Genomic DNA, 19,804 nt, shown 5'->3' on the forward strand with positions numbered 1-19,804 from the left:
GCTGGCTGAGGGTCACATGTTCTCCCTATACAACAGGGTTACTGCTTAGATGCAGAGCGGCTATATGATCTCCCATTACTTTCAGTAGGGCAGTGTATACTGTATATACTAGAATACTCATTCAACTGTATCACATATGCGAGTCCCACCTGGTACTTGGTCTGAGTATCAATATCTCGGATTGAAGGGTTGGGGTCAAACGCCGGGTGAGAGTGGTACCATCCGATGACGCTGTAGCCGCGGAGGTGCAGGGCCTCTGATGCTTGTGTCTGGGAGACCGGATCCATCTCACACTGCAGTCCTGTGCTGAGGCTGTTACACGGCTCGGCGGCACAGATCTGTGGGCATAGGGACCGCACAATGCATATAAAAACCCTGTAATTAACAAAGGGGGCGCCACTACATACAGTGTAAATCCTCTGTATAACAACATCTTAAGGCGATAGTCGCCTCAGTAATGGCTCACAAGAGCGATCATGAGTGTCTGTTGGCCCGTGAACACAAGGCCCCCTTCAGGGCACTCAGCGAGAAGTTGCTCAGTAGTCGTTACTCCCTCCGTTTCATTGAGTTGAAACATTACACTGAGCAAGAAGTTGCTCAATAATCGTTAACAGGCTTTATTCAATCTTTGAGCAATTGCTTGCTTGCAGTGAATGGAGACGGGCAGTCGGTAGAGATCTCCAGCGCACTCCAGCTCCATTCTCGGACAGACTATCGCTTCTGTGTGAAAGTTGCTGGAACGGCTGTTGAGCGCTTATCTGCCCTACAGTCGTACCGCGTAAAAGGTACCTTTAAGCTGTTTTCACGCAACTGAGAACATCTCACACAAATATGAACCCCATTCTTTTGAATAGGGTCACATATGAGCAATTTGTGCGATGCAGGATACAAATCGCGGCACGTTTTGTCTTTCGGTGTGCCCTCATATCGAACCACAAGCTAGGTGCACACGGTGCGATGCAAGGCCTGCCCATTGAAAACAATGGGAGAAACCCTGCGGTCCTCCACCGCAGCGGTCAGCTTCCCTGATGTGATGTCAGGCGGTTTTGTCATAAAACCGCCTAACCCCCGCGGAGATACTGCATGTTAGCAAGCGCAATTTCGGGCCATAAATCACAGTCAAGTGAAGTTAGCCATACACATTAAATCTATAGATAAACAGCAGATTACTCATCTTGTACTAAATCTTTAATTCAATTGAGTCATCCTCCAATCACACCCAAAGCTGCATTCACAATAGCTAAGATCTCATATTCCACTGTACGTTGGTCCTGCCCATCATAGTATATATGCTCCACGCTGTACTGCACTCTATCTCCCACAATGCAGCACAGCCGGGTATAGTTCTGTAAACTGAAGCAGCAGTAAAATTTGAACTCTGGAGTCTGGCTGCAGCTCTGGATGTGAATGGAGTTATGTTATAGTGAAACCTTTAAAACATAAGTAAAGAAGTTGTATTTTGTAAAGCATAATCTATAGATTTAGGATATAAAGTGCAGCTAGTCAGAGTATAAGTATCAGGATATGTTCACACGGTGGAATGGGTGCAGATTTTATTTCTTTTAATGGGAATCTATGCAGCACAATTTGTTTCCCGCATACAGAACTGACATCCGCGAGCAGAAAAATAAAAGCGGCATGTCGCATCTTGATGCGGATTCCTCATAGAATTGGCATGGGCTAATCTGTACACAGATTTGCCTAAAGAAAAAGGACTAAATCGGCACGCGGACATGGAAGTCCATAGTTGCGGTGGAGAAAAATGTAACGTGGATTCCGCCCTCGTGATCCCAGCCGCATCCATCTATTTCTCTCACGTGGATAATAGTAAATGGATGAGACACAATAAGAGAATGTTCTCACCTCTATAATGCGTTCCGCTTCTGAATATCTTCCGCCTAACAAGCCGATAACCTCCGCCATGGATACGTGAGCGTGCTGGAAAGACATACGTCACAGATAGAAGGGCATTCGCTCTCTTATGACTGGAGGACACTTACTGCAGGCTGCATGTGGCACTTACCAAATCTAATATCAACATGGCCTCCGCTGATACTTGGACCCGAAACGGCGCCTACAACACAAGTGCGGGACAAAAGTGAAGATTGCAAACAGTAGAAGAAAAAATTAGAAAATGTCATTGGCAGCGGGTTGTAGACCAAATATGTCTATATGCAATCCAACATAGGGACAGCTGAGCCCCCAATACGCATTAGTCATCCTGCCCCAAACATTAGTGGGATCGGATGGCTAAAGTCTAAATGTGTAGAGGAGGGGGGCTTAAGATGATTAAAGGCTGCCTGCTTTCAGCGGACACTAGGGGGCGCTGTCTGTATACAGATATATACAGCTCACAAAGAATTTAATATTAAAACTATACATCAGGCTCCTCCCAGTGGTGTCTGCAGGCCCGTTTTATGATATAACTGTGCAGCCTGTTTCAATTGTTAAATATAATATTATAATTAATCTCTCTCTCTATATATATTTTTTTTATTTTTATACATATACACCGACCTACCATTATAGCTTGGGTTATGTTTTACGTGGCATGGTCTGCGTCCATTGGTTGTATTGAAAGAACCATGAGCACGGAGGTGACCTTGACATTTTAGACAATAATGTGATGCCGACAATACATGGTGACATAGTATGTAAGGCCGAATGAAGACAATGTCCATCTAGTTCAGCCTGTTTATCCTTCTATGTTGTTGATCCAGAGGAAGGCAAAAAAAACCAAGAGGCAGGAGCCAATTAGCCCTTTTGGGGGAAAATTCCTTCCCGACTCCCTAATGGCAATCAGACTAATCCCTGGATCAAATGTGGTGATGCTGTGTTGCATTGATCTGGGGAAATGGATGTTCTACGATTGGACCGGCAGCACAGAGTCCCGACCTGAACCTACTGGACATCCCTGGGACAAATTGGATCATCAGGTCAGGAAATATGGACAGTGTCCATCTTCTCTGAGAGAACTTGCCAAACATTTGCAGGGTGAATAGAGGGAAATACCAGCTGAAGTGTATCAGACAATAGTAGAAAGTATACCATTAGGGCCAAAGGAGCCCCACTTTGGAATATATACTACTTTTCATTCTTGCTCAGGTGTCCAATAACGTTTGGTAGGATAGTGTATACACCGATGCACAATTCCCTGCAATCAGCATGAGATGGGGACAACTGCTGCCCATTTATTCTCCTTCAAAATCTGAAATTCATCACACTCAGACACACATATTAAGCCGACATGACGCTAATCTAAGAAGTGTTCATACCGGTTTCTCTTCCGTAAAATCAGAGAAAGGAATCAGCTGGAAAGGGTCAAAAGAGCTGCGGGGAGAAGACACGGGTGTTACTGCAAGTAGTCCATACAAAACCCCTTACAAGCGGTAGTCTAGGAACGCCATCCACGCAGCCTGCGGAAACCCGGACTAGGGAAATGTATGTGCAAGACTGGAGATGAGGAGGCTGCGGACAGAGCCAACGTCCCACTCGTAGTTAGGCCCCTGCCGGTCTATACATGCAGTCTCCTGTCCTACATTACGCAGGTGGCACGAGCGGCAGGCATTGTCACATTCCTGGAAATCCCTCCCAAGATTAAGGGCTCGTTCACACGGGCAAATGTGCCTGTTACACGAAGAGGTGAGGTAGCTTCTCATCAGTATACACACACACACACACACACACACACACACACACACACACACGTGAGGTAGCTTCTCCTCCGTATATACACACAGAGGTGAGGTAGCTTCTCCTCCGTATATACACACAGAGGTGAGGTAGCTTCTCCTCCGTATATACACACAGAGGTGAGGTAGCTTCTCCTCCGTATATACACACAGAGGTGAGGTAGCTTCTCCTCCGTATATACACACAGAGGTGAGGTAGCTTCTCCTCCGTATATACACACAGAGGTGAGGTAGCTTCTCCTCCGTATATACACACAGAGGTGAGGTAGCTTCTCCTCCGTATATACACACAGAGGTGAGGTAGCTTCTCCTCCGTATATACACACAGAGGTGAGGTAGCTTCTCCTCCGTATATACACACAGAGGTGAGGTAGCTTCTCCTCCGTATATACACACAGAGGTGAGGTAGCTTCTCCTCCGTATATACACACAGAGGTGAGGTAGCTTCTCCTCCGTATATACACACAGAGGTGAGGTAGCTTCTCCTCCGTATATACACACAGAGGTGAGGTAGCTTCTCCTCCGTATATACACACAGAGGTGAGGTAGCTTCTCCTCCGTATATACACACAGAGGTGAGGTAGCTTCTCCTCCGTATATACACACAGAGGTGAGGTAGCTTCTCCTCCGTATATACACACAGAGGTGAGGTAGCTTCTCCTCCGTATATACACACAGAGGTGAGGTAGCTTCTCCTCCGTATATACACACAGAGGTGAGGTAGCTTCTCCTCCGTATATACACACAGAGGTGAGGTAGCTTCTCCTCCGTATATACACACAGAGGTGAGGTAGCTTCTCCTCCGTATATACACACAGAGGTGAGGTAGATTCTCCTCCGTATATACACACAGAGGTGAGGTAGATTCTCCTCCGTATATACACACAGAGGTGAGGTAGATTCTCCTCCGTATATACACACAGAGGTGAGGTAGCTTCTCCTCCGTATATACACACAGAGGTGAGGTAGCTTCTCCTCCGTATATACACACAGAGGTGAGGTAGCTTCTCCTCCGTATATACACACAGAGGTGAGGTAGATTCTCCTCCGTATATACACACAGAGGTGAGGTAGATTCTCCTCCGTATATACACACAGAGGTGAGGTAGATTCTCCTCCGTATATACACACAGAGGTGAGGTAGATTCTCCTCCGTATATACACACAGAGGTGAGGTAGATTCTCCTCCGTATATACACACAGAGGTGAGGTAGATTCTCCTCCGTATATACACACACAGAGGTGAGGTAGATTCTCCTCCGTATATACAAACAGAGGTGAGGTAGATTCTCCTCCGTATATACACACAGAGGTGAGGTAGCTTCTCCTCCGTATATACACACAGAGGTGAGGTAGCTTCTCCTCCGTATATACACACAGAGGTGAGGTAGCTTCTCCTCCGTATATACACACAGAGGTGAGGTAGCTTCTCCTCCGTATATACACACAGAGGTGAGGTAGCTTCTCCTCCGTATATACACACAGAGGTGAGGTAGCTTCTCCTCCGTATATACACACAGAGGTGAGGTAGATTCTCCTCCGTATATACACACAGAGGTGAGGTAGATTCTCCTCCGTATATACACACAGAGGTGAGGTAGATTCTCCTCCGTATATACACACAGAGGTGAGGTAGATTCTCCTCCGTATATACACACAGAGGTGAGGTAGATTCTCCTCCGTATATACACACAGAGGTGAGGTAGATTCTCCTCCGTATATACACACAGAGGTGAGGTAGATTCTCCTCCGTATATACACACAGTGGTGAGGTAGATTCTCCTCCGTATATACACACAGTGGTGAGGTAGATTCTCCTCCGTATATACACACAGAGGCGAGGTAGATTCTCCTCCGTATATACACACAGAGGCGAGGTAGATTCTCCTCCGTATATACACACAGAGGCGAGGTAGATTCTCCTCCGTATATACACACAGAGGCGAGGTAGATTCTCCTCCGTATATACACACAGAGGCGAGGTAGATTCTCCTCCGTATATACACACAGAGGCGAGGTAGATTCTCCTCCGTATATACACACAGAGGCGAGGTAGATTCTCCTCCGTATATACACACAGAGGCGAGGTAGATTCTCCTCCGTATATACACACAGAGGCGAGGTAGATTCTCCTCCGTATATACACACAGAGGCGAGGTAGATTCTCCTCCGTATATACACACAGAGGCGAGGTAGATTCTCCTCCGTATATACACACAGAGGCGAGGTAGATTCTCCTCCGTATATACACACAGAGGCGAGGTAGATTCTCCTCCGTATATACACACAGAGGCGAGGTAGATTCTCCTCCGTATATACACACAGAGGCGAGGTAGATTCTCCTCCGTATATACACAGAGGCGAGGTAGATTCTCCTCAGTATATACACAGAGGTGAGGTAGATTCTCCTCAGTATATACACAGAGGTGAGGTAGATTCTCCTCAGTATATACACAGAGGTGAGGGTAGATTCTCCTCAGTATATACACAGAGGTGAGGGTAGATTCTCCTCAGTATACACATATAGAGGTGAGGGTAGATTCTCCTCAGTATGTATACAGAGGGGTGAGGTAAATTCTCCTCAGTATATACACATAGAGGTGAGGTAGATTCTCCTCAGTATATACACATAGAGGTGAGGTAGATTCTCCTCAGTAAATACACATAGAGGTGAGGTAGATTCTCCTCAGTATATACACATAGAGGTGAGGTAGATTCTCCTCAGTATATACACAGAGGGGTGAGGTAGATTCTCCTCAGTATATACACATAGAGGTGAGGTAGATTCTCCTCAGTATATACACATAGAGGTGAGGTAGATTCTCCTCAGTATATACACATAGAGGTGAGGTAGATTCTCCTCAGTATATACACATAGAGGTGATGTAGATTCTCCTCAGTATATACATATAGCGGGGAGGTAGATTCTCCTCACTATATACACAGATTGTGATCAGCTGACACAGAGGCGCATTGCTTAAAAAAAATACAAAGCACATTGATGCGCTGTAACAGCTGCAGCGGCGCTAGGCCAACTTCCCACAGGCGAGTGCGATATCGAGCTGTGAATCACGGCCAAATATCGCGCTCACCAACATGCGATTTGCCATGGATAGAAGGCATTTTTGTTTCAAAACAGCTTTGAATCACTTTGGGGAAGTAGCGATCCACCGGTAAAGCCGTCAGCTGCGGCCCAGGATTGCAGAGTTTCTCCCATTGTTTTCAATAGGGAGACCTTGCATCGCATGTACCTAGTACGTAGTGCGATGCTGCCGCCGGCCCCATTGAAAACAATGAGAGATGTGATGTGAGAGCACGCAAGACAGGGTATGCCGCCATTTGTTTCCACCATCGCTCATGTGTATGACACTATTCAAAAGAATGGGGTTCACATTTGTGTGAGATGTGTGCGTCTCACAACACAAAAATCTCACAGGATTAACTTTCTGAGATCTAAGACAAACATTTTCGATACCTCTTGGATGGTCTCGATCCTTTTGCGCACTTTGACTGCTTCATCTTTTCACGTCTGATTGCTAGCTCTTCTGCAGAGAGATGCTGACAAATAGAAACATGGTTTGTTACAGTCTAAGTTCACTTCTGACAAATTAACCCTGTAGTTACTTTAAAGGGGTTTCCCAGGCAATTGTTACTGATGGCTTATCCTCAGGCTAGGCCATATATAGTGGATCTACTGGGGTCCACCGCTTGGAGCCCCAATCAATCAGTTGTTTAGGCACCCATTGTCAGTGCCGCTACACACAGGGTACGGAGGTAGAGGCAGATCGCTCTGTTCAGTGAAGTGGTCAGCACTGCTACCGTAATTACAGCTGCAGCTTTTACTGATTTTAATGAGAGCTGCACCTGCAATTACCAGCAGCAGCCACTATACGGAGTCAGGGCTAACTGCTTCTGCTCTATACCCTGTGTATTTTGTTGGTGACTGCAGGCGCCCAAACAGTTGATCAGTCGGGAGCCCAAGCGGTGGACCCCAGTAGATCAACTATTGATGACCTATCCTGAGAATAAGGTCAACTATAACAACGGCCTGGAAAACACCTTTAACCCCTTAACGACCGCCCCATCGGGAAACTACGTCCTCAGAAAGTGGGCCTTAAACCTAGAGGACGTAGTTTTATGCATCCTCTTTGGATTGATGCCCACTGGCCTGAGGACGTGACCGCTCCATGCTGTCAGTGCCCGCAGGTAGCCGACAGCATGGAGCTGTCATCCCAGGATGCGGGCACTCCCCCCCGGCATTGCGATCGGCGCTATAAAATGAATAGCGCCGATCGCAAAAAAGTAAATAAAACAGTGTAAAAAAGTAGTAATTCAGCTGCTATGATGGATCGGATCCATCACGGCAGCTGAAAATACTCACACGGCTTGTCGGCGGTGTTCCCCGGAGATCTGGACCTCCCGGACCCGCCGGCGGCCTTCTGCGCATGCGCGCCAGACGATGACGTCACGCGCACGCGCAGAAGCCCAGGTGTCCCCGGCAAATTTAAAATCTCCTGGCTCCCGGCTCTTGAAGGTAGCCGGGAACCAGGAGGTGTTACCGGGGACCACTGTGAGCGGTCCCCGGGCCCGAGATCACCGCTATCTATTGCGATAGCGGTGATCGCGAAAAAGTTGAAAAAGTAAAACAAAAGTAAAGTTTCACCTCCCCTCATGGATCGGATCCATGAGGGGAAGTGAAAATACTCACCCCCGGTCCTCTGCGATGTCCCGATGTCCCGGGACCCGAAATCCCCGTCTGCGCATGCAAGTTTTAAAAAGTTAAAAAAAAGCTTGTGTTTCATCTCCCCCCACGGATCATATCCGTGAGGGAGGATGAAATGACGTATCTAAGGCCTGCAGATTTATCCGCGGACCTCACCCCAGCTTCTGCGCACGCGCCCGTCGCCAATGTGGCAGGCACATGCGCAAAAGCCGTGGTTTTTTAAAATCTCCCTGCTCCTGGCTACAAAACTTAGCCGAGAGCCTGGAGATTTCACGGGGGGCCGCGGTGAGAGGTTCCTGATCACGTGTTCGCCGTTATCCAATGGATAATGGCGATCACGTAAAAGTTAAAAAAAGGGGAAGGTTCATCTCCCCTCACCGATGCGATCGGTGAGAGGAGATAAAACTTTTTACCGGAGGCCTCCAATATTTGCACCCCGACGCAATCTTCTTCCGTGAACTTTCCCGTATTCTGCGCATGCGACCGCCGCAAAACACCGGACACATGCGCAGGAGTCGGGGAGCCCAGGAAACTTAATACCTCTTTGCTCTCGGTGACCAACGGTCACCGAGAGCCTGGAGCAGTGACGGGTGGCCTCGTTGAGCGGTCCCCGGTCACGTGAAAAAATAGTAGCGATCTACCTTTGGCCGGTCTCACATGACCGGATAGGAATTACGGATTCCGCATGCGTTTGATTAGCGGTAATACGCAGATCAATTGCATTGGATTACACAATTCCGCTCACATTAGCGGGTCGGAATTGTGTAATCCACTCGCAGAAAAGAGAACGCAGCAGGTTCTATTTTACCGCGGATATCCGCAACATAGAGCCCATTGTGCTCAATGGTCATGGATATACCTGCAGCCCATACACAACTACGTTGTATACGGGCTGCGGGTACCTGCGTCATCGCTAAGCGACAGTGCGGGAAATACAAACAAACAAACAAAAAAAAGTGTACTGCGCATGACCGCCCGTGTAAGTACGCAGTTATGCGCAGTACATTATGCGGCCGTACGCAGGGTCACAGCCGGGCTCACAGCCGGGATCCACCTACGGCTGCGTAAGCCCGGCGTTATTCAGACCGCTACCTGTAATACGCAATTTACAAGAAGCCCCGGGAACGCTCGCCTTCCTGCAGTTCCAGGAGCAGCTTGTTGAGCGTCTTCTGTGTGAGACCACCGCACCTCATCAAGCTTACGGAGACTCACGGAACGCCACTTTTTACACCCCATCCCCGCCACGGAGGTCAAGAAATGACCCCCAAAAAGCATGAGAGGAGGGGGGATACCCGATTTTATTGCCCTATGTGCCCATCCCAACCAGCCTCCATAATTACCCGTCTTTGGAAATACTACACAGTTCACATTATTACTTTTATCTAAGATTTGGGGAACGCCGAAAAGGGCGTGGAGGGGGGGGGGGGGGGGGAATTTTAGGGAGTCAATTTTTATTCCGTACAAATGAGCAATGGGTCCTGGAATTTATTCAGTTGTGCCCTGCAATCCAACGGGTGTTCCCTCCATTACAGGCCTTGCCATGTTTCCTGTAAGTAGATTAGGGCCACAATGGGTATGTTTTTGAACACGGGACAAACGGGGGTATCCATTTTGGGGTGAAGGTCTTCATTCCTATGTACACCGTACAAAAAAAAAAGTTTTTAAATTGACAAAATTGCCAAAAAAATGAAAATCGTAATTTTTTCCTTCTGCTATGCTGAAATTTATTCAAATACTGTGGGGTCAAAATACGCAGTACACCCCTAGATGAATTCGTTAAGGGGTCTAGTTTTTAAAATGGGGTCATTTGAGGGGGTTCTTTATAGTTTTGGCCGCTCAATGGCTCTATAAGTGGGCAATGGGGCCTGGAATTTATTCCGTTGTACCCTAAAATCCAACGGGTGCTCTTTCCATTATAGGCCTAGCCATGTGTCCTTTAAGTAGATTAGGGCCACAAGGGTTATGGTTCTGAACACGGGACACACGGGGGCATCCATTTTGGGGTGAAAGTCTTCATCCCTATGTGTGCTGTACAAAAAAACAGTTTTTAAATTGATACAACTGCCAAAAAAATGAAAATTGTAATTTCTTTCCTACTGCTTTGCTTAGATTTATTCAAAAATTGTAGGGTAAAAATACACAGTACACCCCTAGATAAATTCGTTAGGGGGTCTAGTTTTCAAAATGGGATCATTTGTGGGGGTTCTCTGTCGTTTTGGCCGCTCAAGGGCTCTACAAGAGGGTAATGGGGCCTAAATCACCTTCATGCTAAATTTCTGTTCTGAAAGCCACCGACTACTCCTTTCATTTTGGGCCCCGTTGTGCATCCAGACAAAAGATTAGGGCCACAATGGGTATGTCTCTGAACAGGGACAAACAGGGGTATCCACTTTGGGGTGCAAGTCTTCATTCATGTGTGTGCTGTACCAAAGAAGCAGTTTTTAAAACGACAGAATTGCCAAAAAAATGAAAATCACAATTTTTCCCTTTTGCTTTGCTTCAATTCATTCAAAAACTGTGGGGTCAAAATGGTCAGTAAACCCCTAGATAAATTCGTTAAGGGGTCTAGTTTTCAAAATGGGGTCACTTGTGGGGGTTCTCTTTGATTTTGGCCGCTCAAGAGCTCTACAAATGTGCTATGGGGCCTAAAACGCCTTCAAGGAAAATCTACGTTCTTAAAGCCACCGACTACTCCTTTCGTTTTGGGCCCCCTTGTGCATCCAGACATGAGATTAGGGCCACAATGGGTATGTCTCTGAACACGGGAGAAACAGGGGTATCCATTTTGGGGTGTAAGTCTTCCTTCATATGTGTGCTGTACAAAAAAAGCTGTTTTTAAAATGACAGAATTGACAAAAAAACGAAAATCACAATTTTTTCCTTTTGCTTGGCTTGAATTCATTCAAAAACTGTGGGGTCAAAATGGTCAGTACACCCCTAGATAAATTCGTTAAGGGGTCTAGTTTTCAAAATGGGGTCACTTGTAGGGGTTCTCTTTGGTTTTGGCCACTCAAGAGCTCTACAAACGTGCTATGGGGCCTAAAACGCCTTCAAGCAAAATTTATGTTCTGAAAAACACCGACTACTCCTTTCATTTTGGCTCCCGTTATGCATCCAGACATGAGATTAGGGCCACAATGGGTATGTCTCTGAACACGGGAGAAACGGGGGTATCCATTTTGGTGTGTAAATCCTCATTTTCATGGGCTCTATAGGAAAAAAATATGTCTTTAAAATGACATATTTGCGAAAATATGAAATTTTATTTTTTCTCCCCTAAATTGAACTAATTCCTGAAATTCCTCAAAATACTCATGACCCCCCTCAGTGAATACATTAAGGGGTGTAGTTTTTAAAATTGGGGCATTTGTGGGTGTATCTATTATTCTGACACTTATGAGCCTTTGCAAACTTGGCTTGGTGCAGGAAAACAAAGTGCTCCTCAAAATGCTGAAGAGTAATGTTAAATTTGTACGTCCTCTAAATGGTTAAAAAAAAAACACAAAAGTTTTTCAAGTGTGCATTCAGAATAAAGTAAACAGATGGAAATACATATCTTATCAAAAATTTGTACAGTAAGTTTGGACATATTTGAGATATTACGGTTGAAAATGTGAAAAAATGACAATTTTTTCAAAATTTTTCCAATATTGGTACTTTTAATAAACATACACAAATTATATGGGTCTCTTTTTACAATCTAAATGAAGTACAACATGTGGCGAAAAAACAATGTCAGAATCACTGGGATATGTAAAGCCTTTACGGAGTTATGCCACGTTGAACGACGCATGTCAGATTTCCAAAATTTGGCTCCGTCACTAAGGCGCAAACAGGCTTCGTCACTAAGGGGTTAAATGGGTATTCTGGAGAGTAAGACTTCTTCCAAGTTTTCACCCGTCCACTAGATCAGTGGGGTCCGACTCGATCCCTATCGATCCAGAGAATGTGGAACCTGTGTTCCCTCCATTTCTCAATGCAGTAAATGAGCTGCTGGTTGCACATTTGCGGCCGCAGCTCCGTTAATTTCAATGGAGTTGACAGATAGCCAAATGCCATTTTCATCAGCTCCATTGAATTGAAGAGAGCGGCAGCGCGCATAGAGTTCGACTGTCAAACCCCATTGAAATGTATGGAGACACAGTCCGCCCGACAAGCAGCCTCCTCACTGCAACATTGAGGAAATATGGAGAAGCAACCCTGCATTGAGAAATAGGGGGACACAGGTCCCCTTTTCTCAGGATCAGTGGGGGTCCCAATAGTCAAATCTCCACTGAGCTATAGTTTTAACCTATCCATAGGTTGACTTGGAAAAAGTCTTACTCTCTGGAAAACTCCTTTCAAGACTCCATGTATACTGTGCTATTTTGAGTTTATGTATAATCAGTATACAGTGAGCTCCTCCTAGTGGAGGCTGCAGGCAGACACAACTTTATCATTATCTCAATGTCTATACTGGACATGTCTGTACGAGAAATTGAGCTCTGATCGCTATAAAGATAGATTATGAAATTAATCAACGCAGAAGGCTCAGTCTAAAAATAACGGGATGTTAAAAAGGCGAGATTCCCCACAAGCGAGATTTACAATTTTGCTACACTTCATTAGTTACCCCTGACACAACCTACCTCAAAGGTCTGTCCTTCAAGGTCTCTGGCGTCACACCAGTTTCCCCAGCGATCCCGAACACGCCGTCTTCTGGTGCGCTAGGAAAAAGAGCAATAAGGCCATTTTTGGAGGAGAAGACAACTAATGACACTCACTTCACTCCACACAAGAAACCAATTAATCCATCAGGATATATTGGGGTTAAGGGAGGAGACCCATAAGAACACGGGTAGAACATATTAATTTCATTCAGATGTTGTCCTTGGTCAGATATGAACCCAAGACCCCCAGTTACAATGACCTAATGCTGACCACCGTCCGCCGCGCTGCCCGAGACACAGCAGCGGTCAGTGCTTCAGTCCAGCATAAACACCGATGATCGTCAAGACTTGATACAATTGTAGCAATCTCCTCTTCATTAAACTATTGGCGCCTGTTTGTGATGTGGGTACGGAAGCCGGTCGGATGACCGAATGTGGCAATGCCTGAGATTGGAGATAAATGGCCATTTAACTGCTTAGATGCTGCACCCACTACTGACCACTGCAACTAAATGATCAAAACAATGGAGGGAGGGCCCCTTTATTTTCCCATCACCACCCCTCTGACATAATGCTTGAGACTTCGGCGAGCAGCTGTTATTGGGTCTGCGGTCAGTGTGGATGTAGCTGGAAGCTGTTAGCTTCATCCACAATTAAGCATGTGGTCATGCAGATAATGATTGACCAAGATACACGAGCAGTGTGTAAGCGAGTTAGATACAACCTACCAGATTGCAAAGACCTATGAAGCCCTGTGCAAAAATTGCATGACTACATGTGAATAGGGATACTTGCGATATACAAGAACGCTGCATTGAATAGGATGTAGTTACCTGAAGCTGCATGGATGAATAGTCATGCTACCAGAAACCAGTAGAACAACATTCTGCCCCCTATGGGAGATGAATCTATAGACCAAGTAGATGGTAGGTCTTGCCTTAACACAAAAACGTAAAAGCAGCACACTCCTTTGGACACGAACGTCCCTTCTACACGAGTTGTCGCTTGAACGAACGAGTGATGTCACCGTTAATTGGTTTGCAGTGGTTGGCGCTCATGCAGGATGTTTAGACAGGCAGATCATCATTAAGAATCATTCACATTGCTACGAGCGGGGAGTGTTTAGACCCAACGATAAGTGATCGAGCCAACGATTTTTATGCTGGTTGAAACTGAGCAACAATAGGAAGCAAACGGAAAGTGTGCGATGACTCGCGCTTACACGTAATAATTATTGCTTGCTTTCGTTAATTTGGGCGACAATCATTACGTGTAAATGGGCCTTAACCCCTTAGTAACCGCCGATACGCCTTTTGATGGCCTGTATTGGCGGTCAGTGTATGGAGCGAGATCGTGCGGTGATCCCTCTTTATGCAACAAGCGCCGGCTCCTTCTAATGACAGGTCTGATTAGCCGCACAACTCATCAGAGCTGTTAACTTTTTAAATGCCGCTGTCAATTCTGACAGTGACATTTAAATTCCCGAAAGATGAGAACGCAGGGAGCAGTGCGGGTGTCATGGCAGCCGAGGGACCTTCTGAAATGGCCTAGGGCTGTCTTGGCAGAATGCCTATCAAGCCATCCCCATGAGGTGGCTTGATAGACTGCCTATCAGATCAATATGGGGGTTAAGCTAAAACATATTTAAGCTCCGTGCCTGCAAAAGGAGTACAGCTGGTAGGAGAGACCAACTATTTCTCTTCTTAGTGTCGCCTCCTAGTGACAGGTGCTATACACAAGGTCTTCCTGTGTCCCCCAGTGACACAGACAGGAAAGGGTTTCTTCTTTTGCATCACCCCCCCTCCACACACACAAAAGAAGAAGGATTAGACACCAAGATGAATGGTTCTACTTAATGCAACTTAAACCAAAAAAAAAAAGTTATATAAAATTATTTCCATCTGTTGGGATGCAATAAGGGCAGATGGAAATAAAACGTTCCCTGCGTCTGAAAGGTCACAACTGGCTGCTCCCTTAAAGGGTTAAATCTGCGGATACTGCAATGAGCATCTATGGGAGCGTGGCTGCAGAGTATCTCAGCTCTCGGTCCTGCTGTTTTTGGGTTTTATTACCCGGTCCCTGTGCTATGCAGCAATGTGGCAGTAATTCCAGGCTGCAGCGGCGACTCCGGCTGGAAACGCTCCAGGTCTACATATAAAAGGCACTTTGGCTCCGGCCGCCGATAGTAAGAAAGAAATGTGTGCGTTCCCGAAGAAAAGCGGTAAAACATTCTTTAATCTCCATTGATTTTGTGTAAAATTGCATGAAACCGCCTTCATTTTCTCCTTCTCTCCAGAGCTGCATAAAAGGGCAGGAGTGAAGCTCGGCACATAAATCTCCGCAGGCGGCCGTCGCCTCCGCGCAAAGGACAATTTAAAAACTCTAAAAAGGAATAAAAACAGCACCGCGCGCCTTATAGGAATCCGTTGCCAAAAACCGCCGGCCGCTCTGTCCACGAAATGTGCAATAAAAGGAGATATTTATTCTTGTTGGCCGAAGGAGCGAAGTGAGCGGCTTCTTAGTGTCAAATTACCTCTTCGCAAGTACTGAATATGTTCCGGAACGCATCGTAGACATCAACGCAGCGAATGTCTAGTTACATCACGTCTCCTACCCTAGAGACAAGGGTGGCCAGAGCCAAGCCACCCTAGTCACAGCCAGAGCCGCAGCCACCCTAGTCACAGCCAGAGCCGCAGCCACCCTAGTCACAGCCAGAGCCGCAGCCAGTCTCCTGGCTTTCAAACAGGCTCTGACCTTGTCACAAACCTCAGTTGCCTCGCAGTCTCTTTAGACAGTAAGTAAGGCTGATTTCACACGGGAGAGTGTGATATCGGGCCATGAATCTCAGACCGAAATTGCGCTCACCAACAAAACCACCTCGCATCCGCTGACAGCGGAGTGTTTCCTATTGTTTTTAATGGTAAACCTTGCATCGCACTCGTGTGCACCCAGCATGTGGTGCGATACTGCCGCCAGCTCTAGTGCAAACATTGGGCGATGCGAGGGCACGCCCAAAGATAGGACGTGGCGTGACTTTTTTCTGGCATCGCATCACTGTGCAGGAAAACATCACTCATGTGTAGTATCTAGTCTTGAGGACTGGCGTTTGGGAAACTCTGCTAAATTGAAGAGGTGCTGGATTATGTAATGTGACGAGTGGCCGATCACCTGTACCGTGGACTTACCTGCTCCTCCACAGATCATGGGGGAGCCTTTACCACGAAGGGCTCGGTCACCGATCTGCAATGGACTGCCAGGTAAATTGCTGTTTATTATTTTTTTTAGGCCGGCTTCATACGAGCAGAAGCGTATTTGTGCGCACCTGATCGCTGTGTATTTGCGGGTTGAATGATGCTGGTTTGTGTGCGAATTGTGATGCGCTCGCAAAATATGGAAATGTGAACAAACCCATTGATATCAATGGTTTCTATTCTCTGCGTATTGAGTGCGCAAATGCTGCCGTGTGAATCTCACCGTATGCAGGACTATCAGATCCCAACAGAGGCTTGGTTGTGTGTATAGCAGCGCTCCAACAGAGCTGTGCAAATCCTTCAGGAGTTCCATCACAGCGACCGAAACCAGCATTGTGACGGCATAATGCAACAGAAACTGGTGGAACCGTGCACGGTCATTAGTGAATGGTTCAGTTCATTCTCGTTCGGTCATGCCGTCGCGCTGCTGTTTTCGGAGAGCCCCTTAGTCTCTTTAAGACAGGGTTTCCGTCATATTGGGAGTATATAATAGCGCAGTCCGCCATGTTATTCTATACTCCAAACAGAACACAACAAAGTCCTCTCCGTTTCACTAATGACCGTGAATGGTTTCATTCACTTTTGTTCGGGGGTTTCGGCACAATGCCGCCCCGGTGATGGAAGCCCCAGACGTAATCCCACAGCGTAGCGAAAAAAATGTTGTGTGAACACTCCCTTACAGCCGCACGCCTGCGCTGATCTTGTGGCACAGGGGTAGCATTCAAGATCATTGCAAAGTATATATACTGTGTCACAGGGCTTTAAGGGGTTAATGGACTAGTCATTGTGCACTAATTACAGTGTACCTATCGGTTCAGAATAATCTGTCGTGTGTGCATGAGGAACACTATAACTAGCCATTAGATGACTTGTACTCTGCATTTTCCTCTCTGCAGGTTATATCTCTAAATTTCCTGTATCCCTTGAACTGATGGGAAGAACCTAGCTACCATGTCGTCTTCTACCGACTGTGCAGAAAACTGCAGATTTTGCTCTCGGTCTGCATCGCATACAAATAGACAGAGCATCATCATGTAGAACAATGTGCAGCAGTAATGAGCAGTGCAGATGTGAATAAAGAGTAGCAAATAACTCAGTATTAGTATGTATGCGAGCCTCTCCCTCATGCTCTCCTAGACTTCAAATCAGCAGGAAGACTTCTTCCCCTCCTCCACTTGCTTACTGTCATTTTATTAAAGGGGTTGTCCCGCGCCGAAACGGGTTTTTTTTTTTTTCAACCCCCCCCCCGTTCGGCGCGAGACAACCCCGATGCAGGGAGGTAAAGAAAGCTCACCGGAGCGCTTACCTGAATCCCCGCGCTCCGGTGACTTCTCTACTCACCGCTGAAGATGGCCTCTTCCTCCGTGGACCGCAGCTCTTCTGTGCGGTCCACTGCCGATTCCAGCCTCCTGATTGGCTGGAATCGGCACGTGACGGGGCGGAGCTACACGGAGCTACACGGAGCCCCATAGAAGACTGCAGAAGACCCGGACTGCGCAAGCGCGGCTAATTTGGCCATCGGAGGGCGAAAATTAGTCGGCACCATGGAGACGAGGACGCCAGCAACGGAACAGGTAAGTATAAAACTTTTTATAACTTCTGCATGGCTCATAATTAATGCACAATGTACATTACAAAGTGCATTATTATGGCCATGCAGAAGTGTACAGACCCACTTGCTGCCTCGGGACAACCCCTTTAAGCTCTGCCACAGGCACGTCTTAATAGGCAGACATTCATACCCCTCTGCTCCACGGGAGGTTTTTGTCCTCCCCAAGTTCGTAGGATAGTGTAGAGCAGGACTGAGCAGTGGGGTGAATAAAAAGTAGCAAATAACTCACCATTAGCTCTAAGTACATATGTGGTGGTCTCCCTTTCTCCCACTCCCCTGTGCTCTCCTAGACTTCAATGAGCAGGATGACTTATCCCCTTCCGACACTTCCTGTTCTGCCATTATGCAATCTTCAGTAACATAGGTAACATCACTTGACAGCAAGTTAGGAGGAAGTGCGACCCCTAGTGGCCAGCAGATTTTTCAGCACAAAAACACATTTTAGGCAACTGAAGCAGCAGTTTTCCGAGTGATCACACTTGGTATCATACAAGCACAAGTTGTTTGAAAATGTTAGCTACCATTTAACTAGTAGTGATCTTGATTAAGGCCTAATTCACATGACAGATGATGGACAGAAGTAAAAAAAAAAAATGGAAATGCCGATTGTATATGAAACAGCACATGGATGAAAAAAAAAATTAAAGTTTTTTGCAGCTGCTCATGGGCGAGTTTTATACAGTCATATGAATTCATCCAAAGGTGAAGTTCACACGGGCATCAGGACTTCTGCTATACACCTACTTGGAATTCCCATAGAGACAAATGGCAAATGACGCACCCCACTGGCTTATAAAGGGGTCTGCCAAAGCTAATGGCTGCACTGTTCTTGCCATATCAGGTGGCAAACCTGATGTGAATAGAACCTACTATGAAGGATTACACTCCAGTCACAGCCAGAGCTGCACTCACAATACTGACTGGCCAGTTGCAATAGATCATAGCTAAGTCATCATACCATAGACTGCAGACGATGGGCCAACTCGTAGGCTTCCAGGGTGTCCTTCCCCATCTTGGATTTGGCTTTGTCCACTGGTCGCGGCCGGTTGTAGACGGCTTGGTCTGGAAATTTACAGAAAGGGTGATGAGCGTTTGGTAAAGAGGTTGGCGATTCGCTGGACACAACATGACGTCCGGTGACTTACCACAGCCGAAGTTAATGGCACCGATTAATTCCAGGTAGGTGTGGATGCGCCCGATGCAGTTGACATCGCCGCAGTTCTTCAGCCCCGGACGCACCGACGTTTTGTTTAGATAGTTTGGTTTACAATTCTTCCTGCGATCGATAAAGAGAGAAGTTGGGTTAAACGACACCAACAACTACATCCTTTACAGATGGACATTACCGGCTCAGTGAACATTCACGAGGACCGAGATCTGGAACTACATGGTGTCTAAATGGCATCGCTGCAACCAGCAGAAATCAGAAGGGGCATCAAGTTGGGGTGGGGTCTGGGGGGGGGGGAAGGGGGGTATAATTATATTGACTAACGCCTCCTCTAGGGCTGCACTGCCACAGATCCGTCTGTTCTTGCAGTCTTCCGAGTTAGTCTCACCACTTCTTAAAGGGGTTATATGGTTACTGAGAAACATGCCCCCTTTAGTGTATGGCGTCACCACTCGTTCCCCTGGCATTAAGACTCCCAACCTGAGCGCTATGATGCCAGGACCGGCGACGCTTCAGCCTCAGATTTGTTGCAACGGTCAACTTTCAGTGACAACATCAGCAGCAAACAACAAGGGTACCGTAGCACTGGACTGCTGGAGGGAACAGGAAGTACAAAAACTTATTTTGCAGCGTGGGAACTTAAAGGGGCATATTGTTGTGTGTCATGTCAGCAGCGCTGACCAATCAGACAACAGCTTAACGTGTCTAT

The 19,804-nt window shown here is 46.6% G+C and overlaps 1 protein-coding gene across 2 annotated transcripts in view; it reads right to left on the minus strand.

The window, feature by feature from the left end:
• The window catches only part of MYSM1 (Myb like, SWIRM and MPN domains 1), a 45,818-nt gene that overhangs the window by 15,878 nt on the left and 10,136 nt on the right, over window positions 1–19,804 (minus strand). For both annotated transcript variants that reach the window (XM_066597762.1, XM_066597761.1), the window contains exons 9-16: window positions 19,073–19,203; window positions 18,886–18,989; window positions 13,044–13,121; window positions 7,168–7,250; window positions 3,276–3,330; window positions 2,024–2,074; window positions 1,864–1,938; window positions 150–338 (exon numbers count right to left, since the gene is read on the minus strand). In XM_066597762.1, the coding sequence (XP_066453859.1) occupies window positions 150–338; window positions 1,864–1,938; window positions 2,024–2,074; window positions 3,276–3,330; window positions 7,168–7,250; window positions 13,044–13,121; window positions 18,886–18,989; window positions 19,073–19,203 (766 nt within the window). The remainder of the gene's footprint in view (window positions 1–149; window positions 339–1,863; window positions 1,939–2,023; window positions 2,075–3,275; window positions 3,331–7,167; window positions 7,251–13,043; window positions 13,122–18,885; window positions 18,990–19,072; window positions 19,204–19,804) is intronic.

The sequence above is a fragment of the Eleutherodactylus coqui genome, chromosome 3 (genome assembly GCF_035609145.1).
Source record: "Eleutherodactylus coqui strain aEleCoq1 chromosome 3, aEleCoq1.hap1, whole genome shotgun sequence".
NCBI classification, from domain to species: domain Eukaryota; kingdom Metazoa; phylum Chordata; class Amphibia; order Anura; family Eleutherodactylidae; genus Eleutherodactylus; species Eleutherodactylus coqui.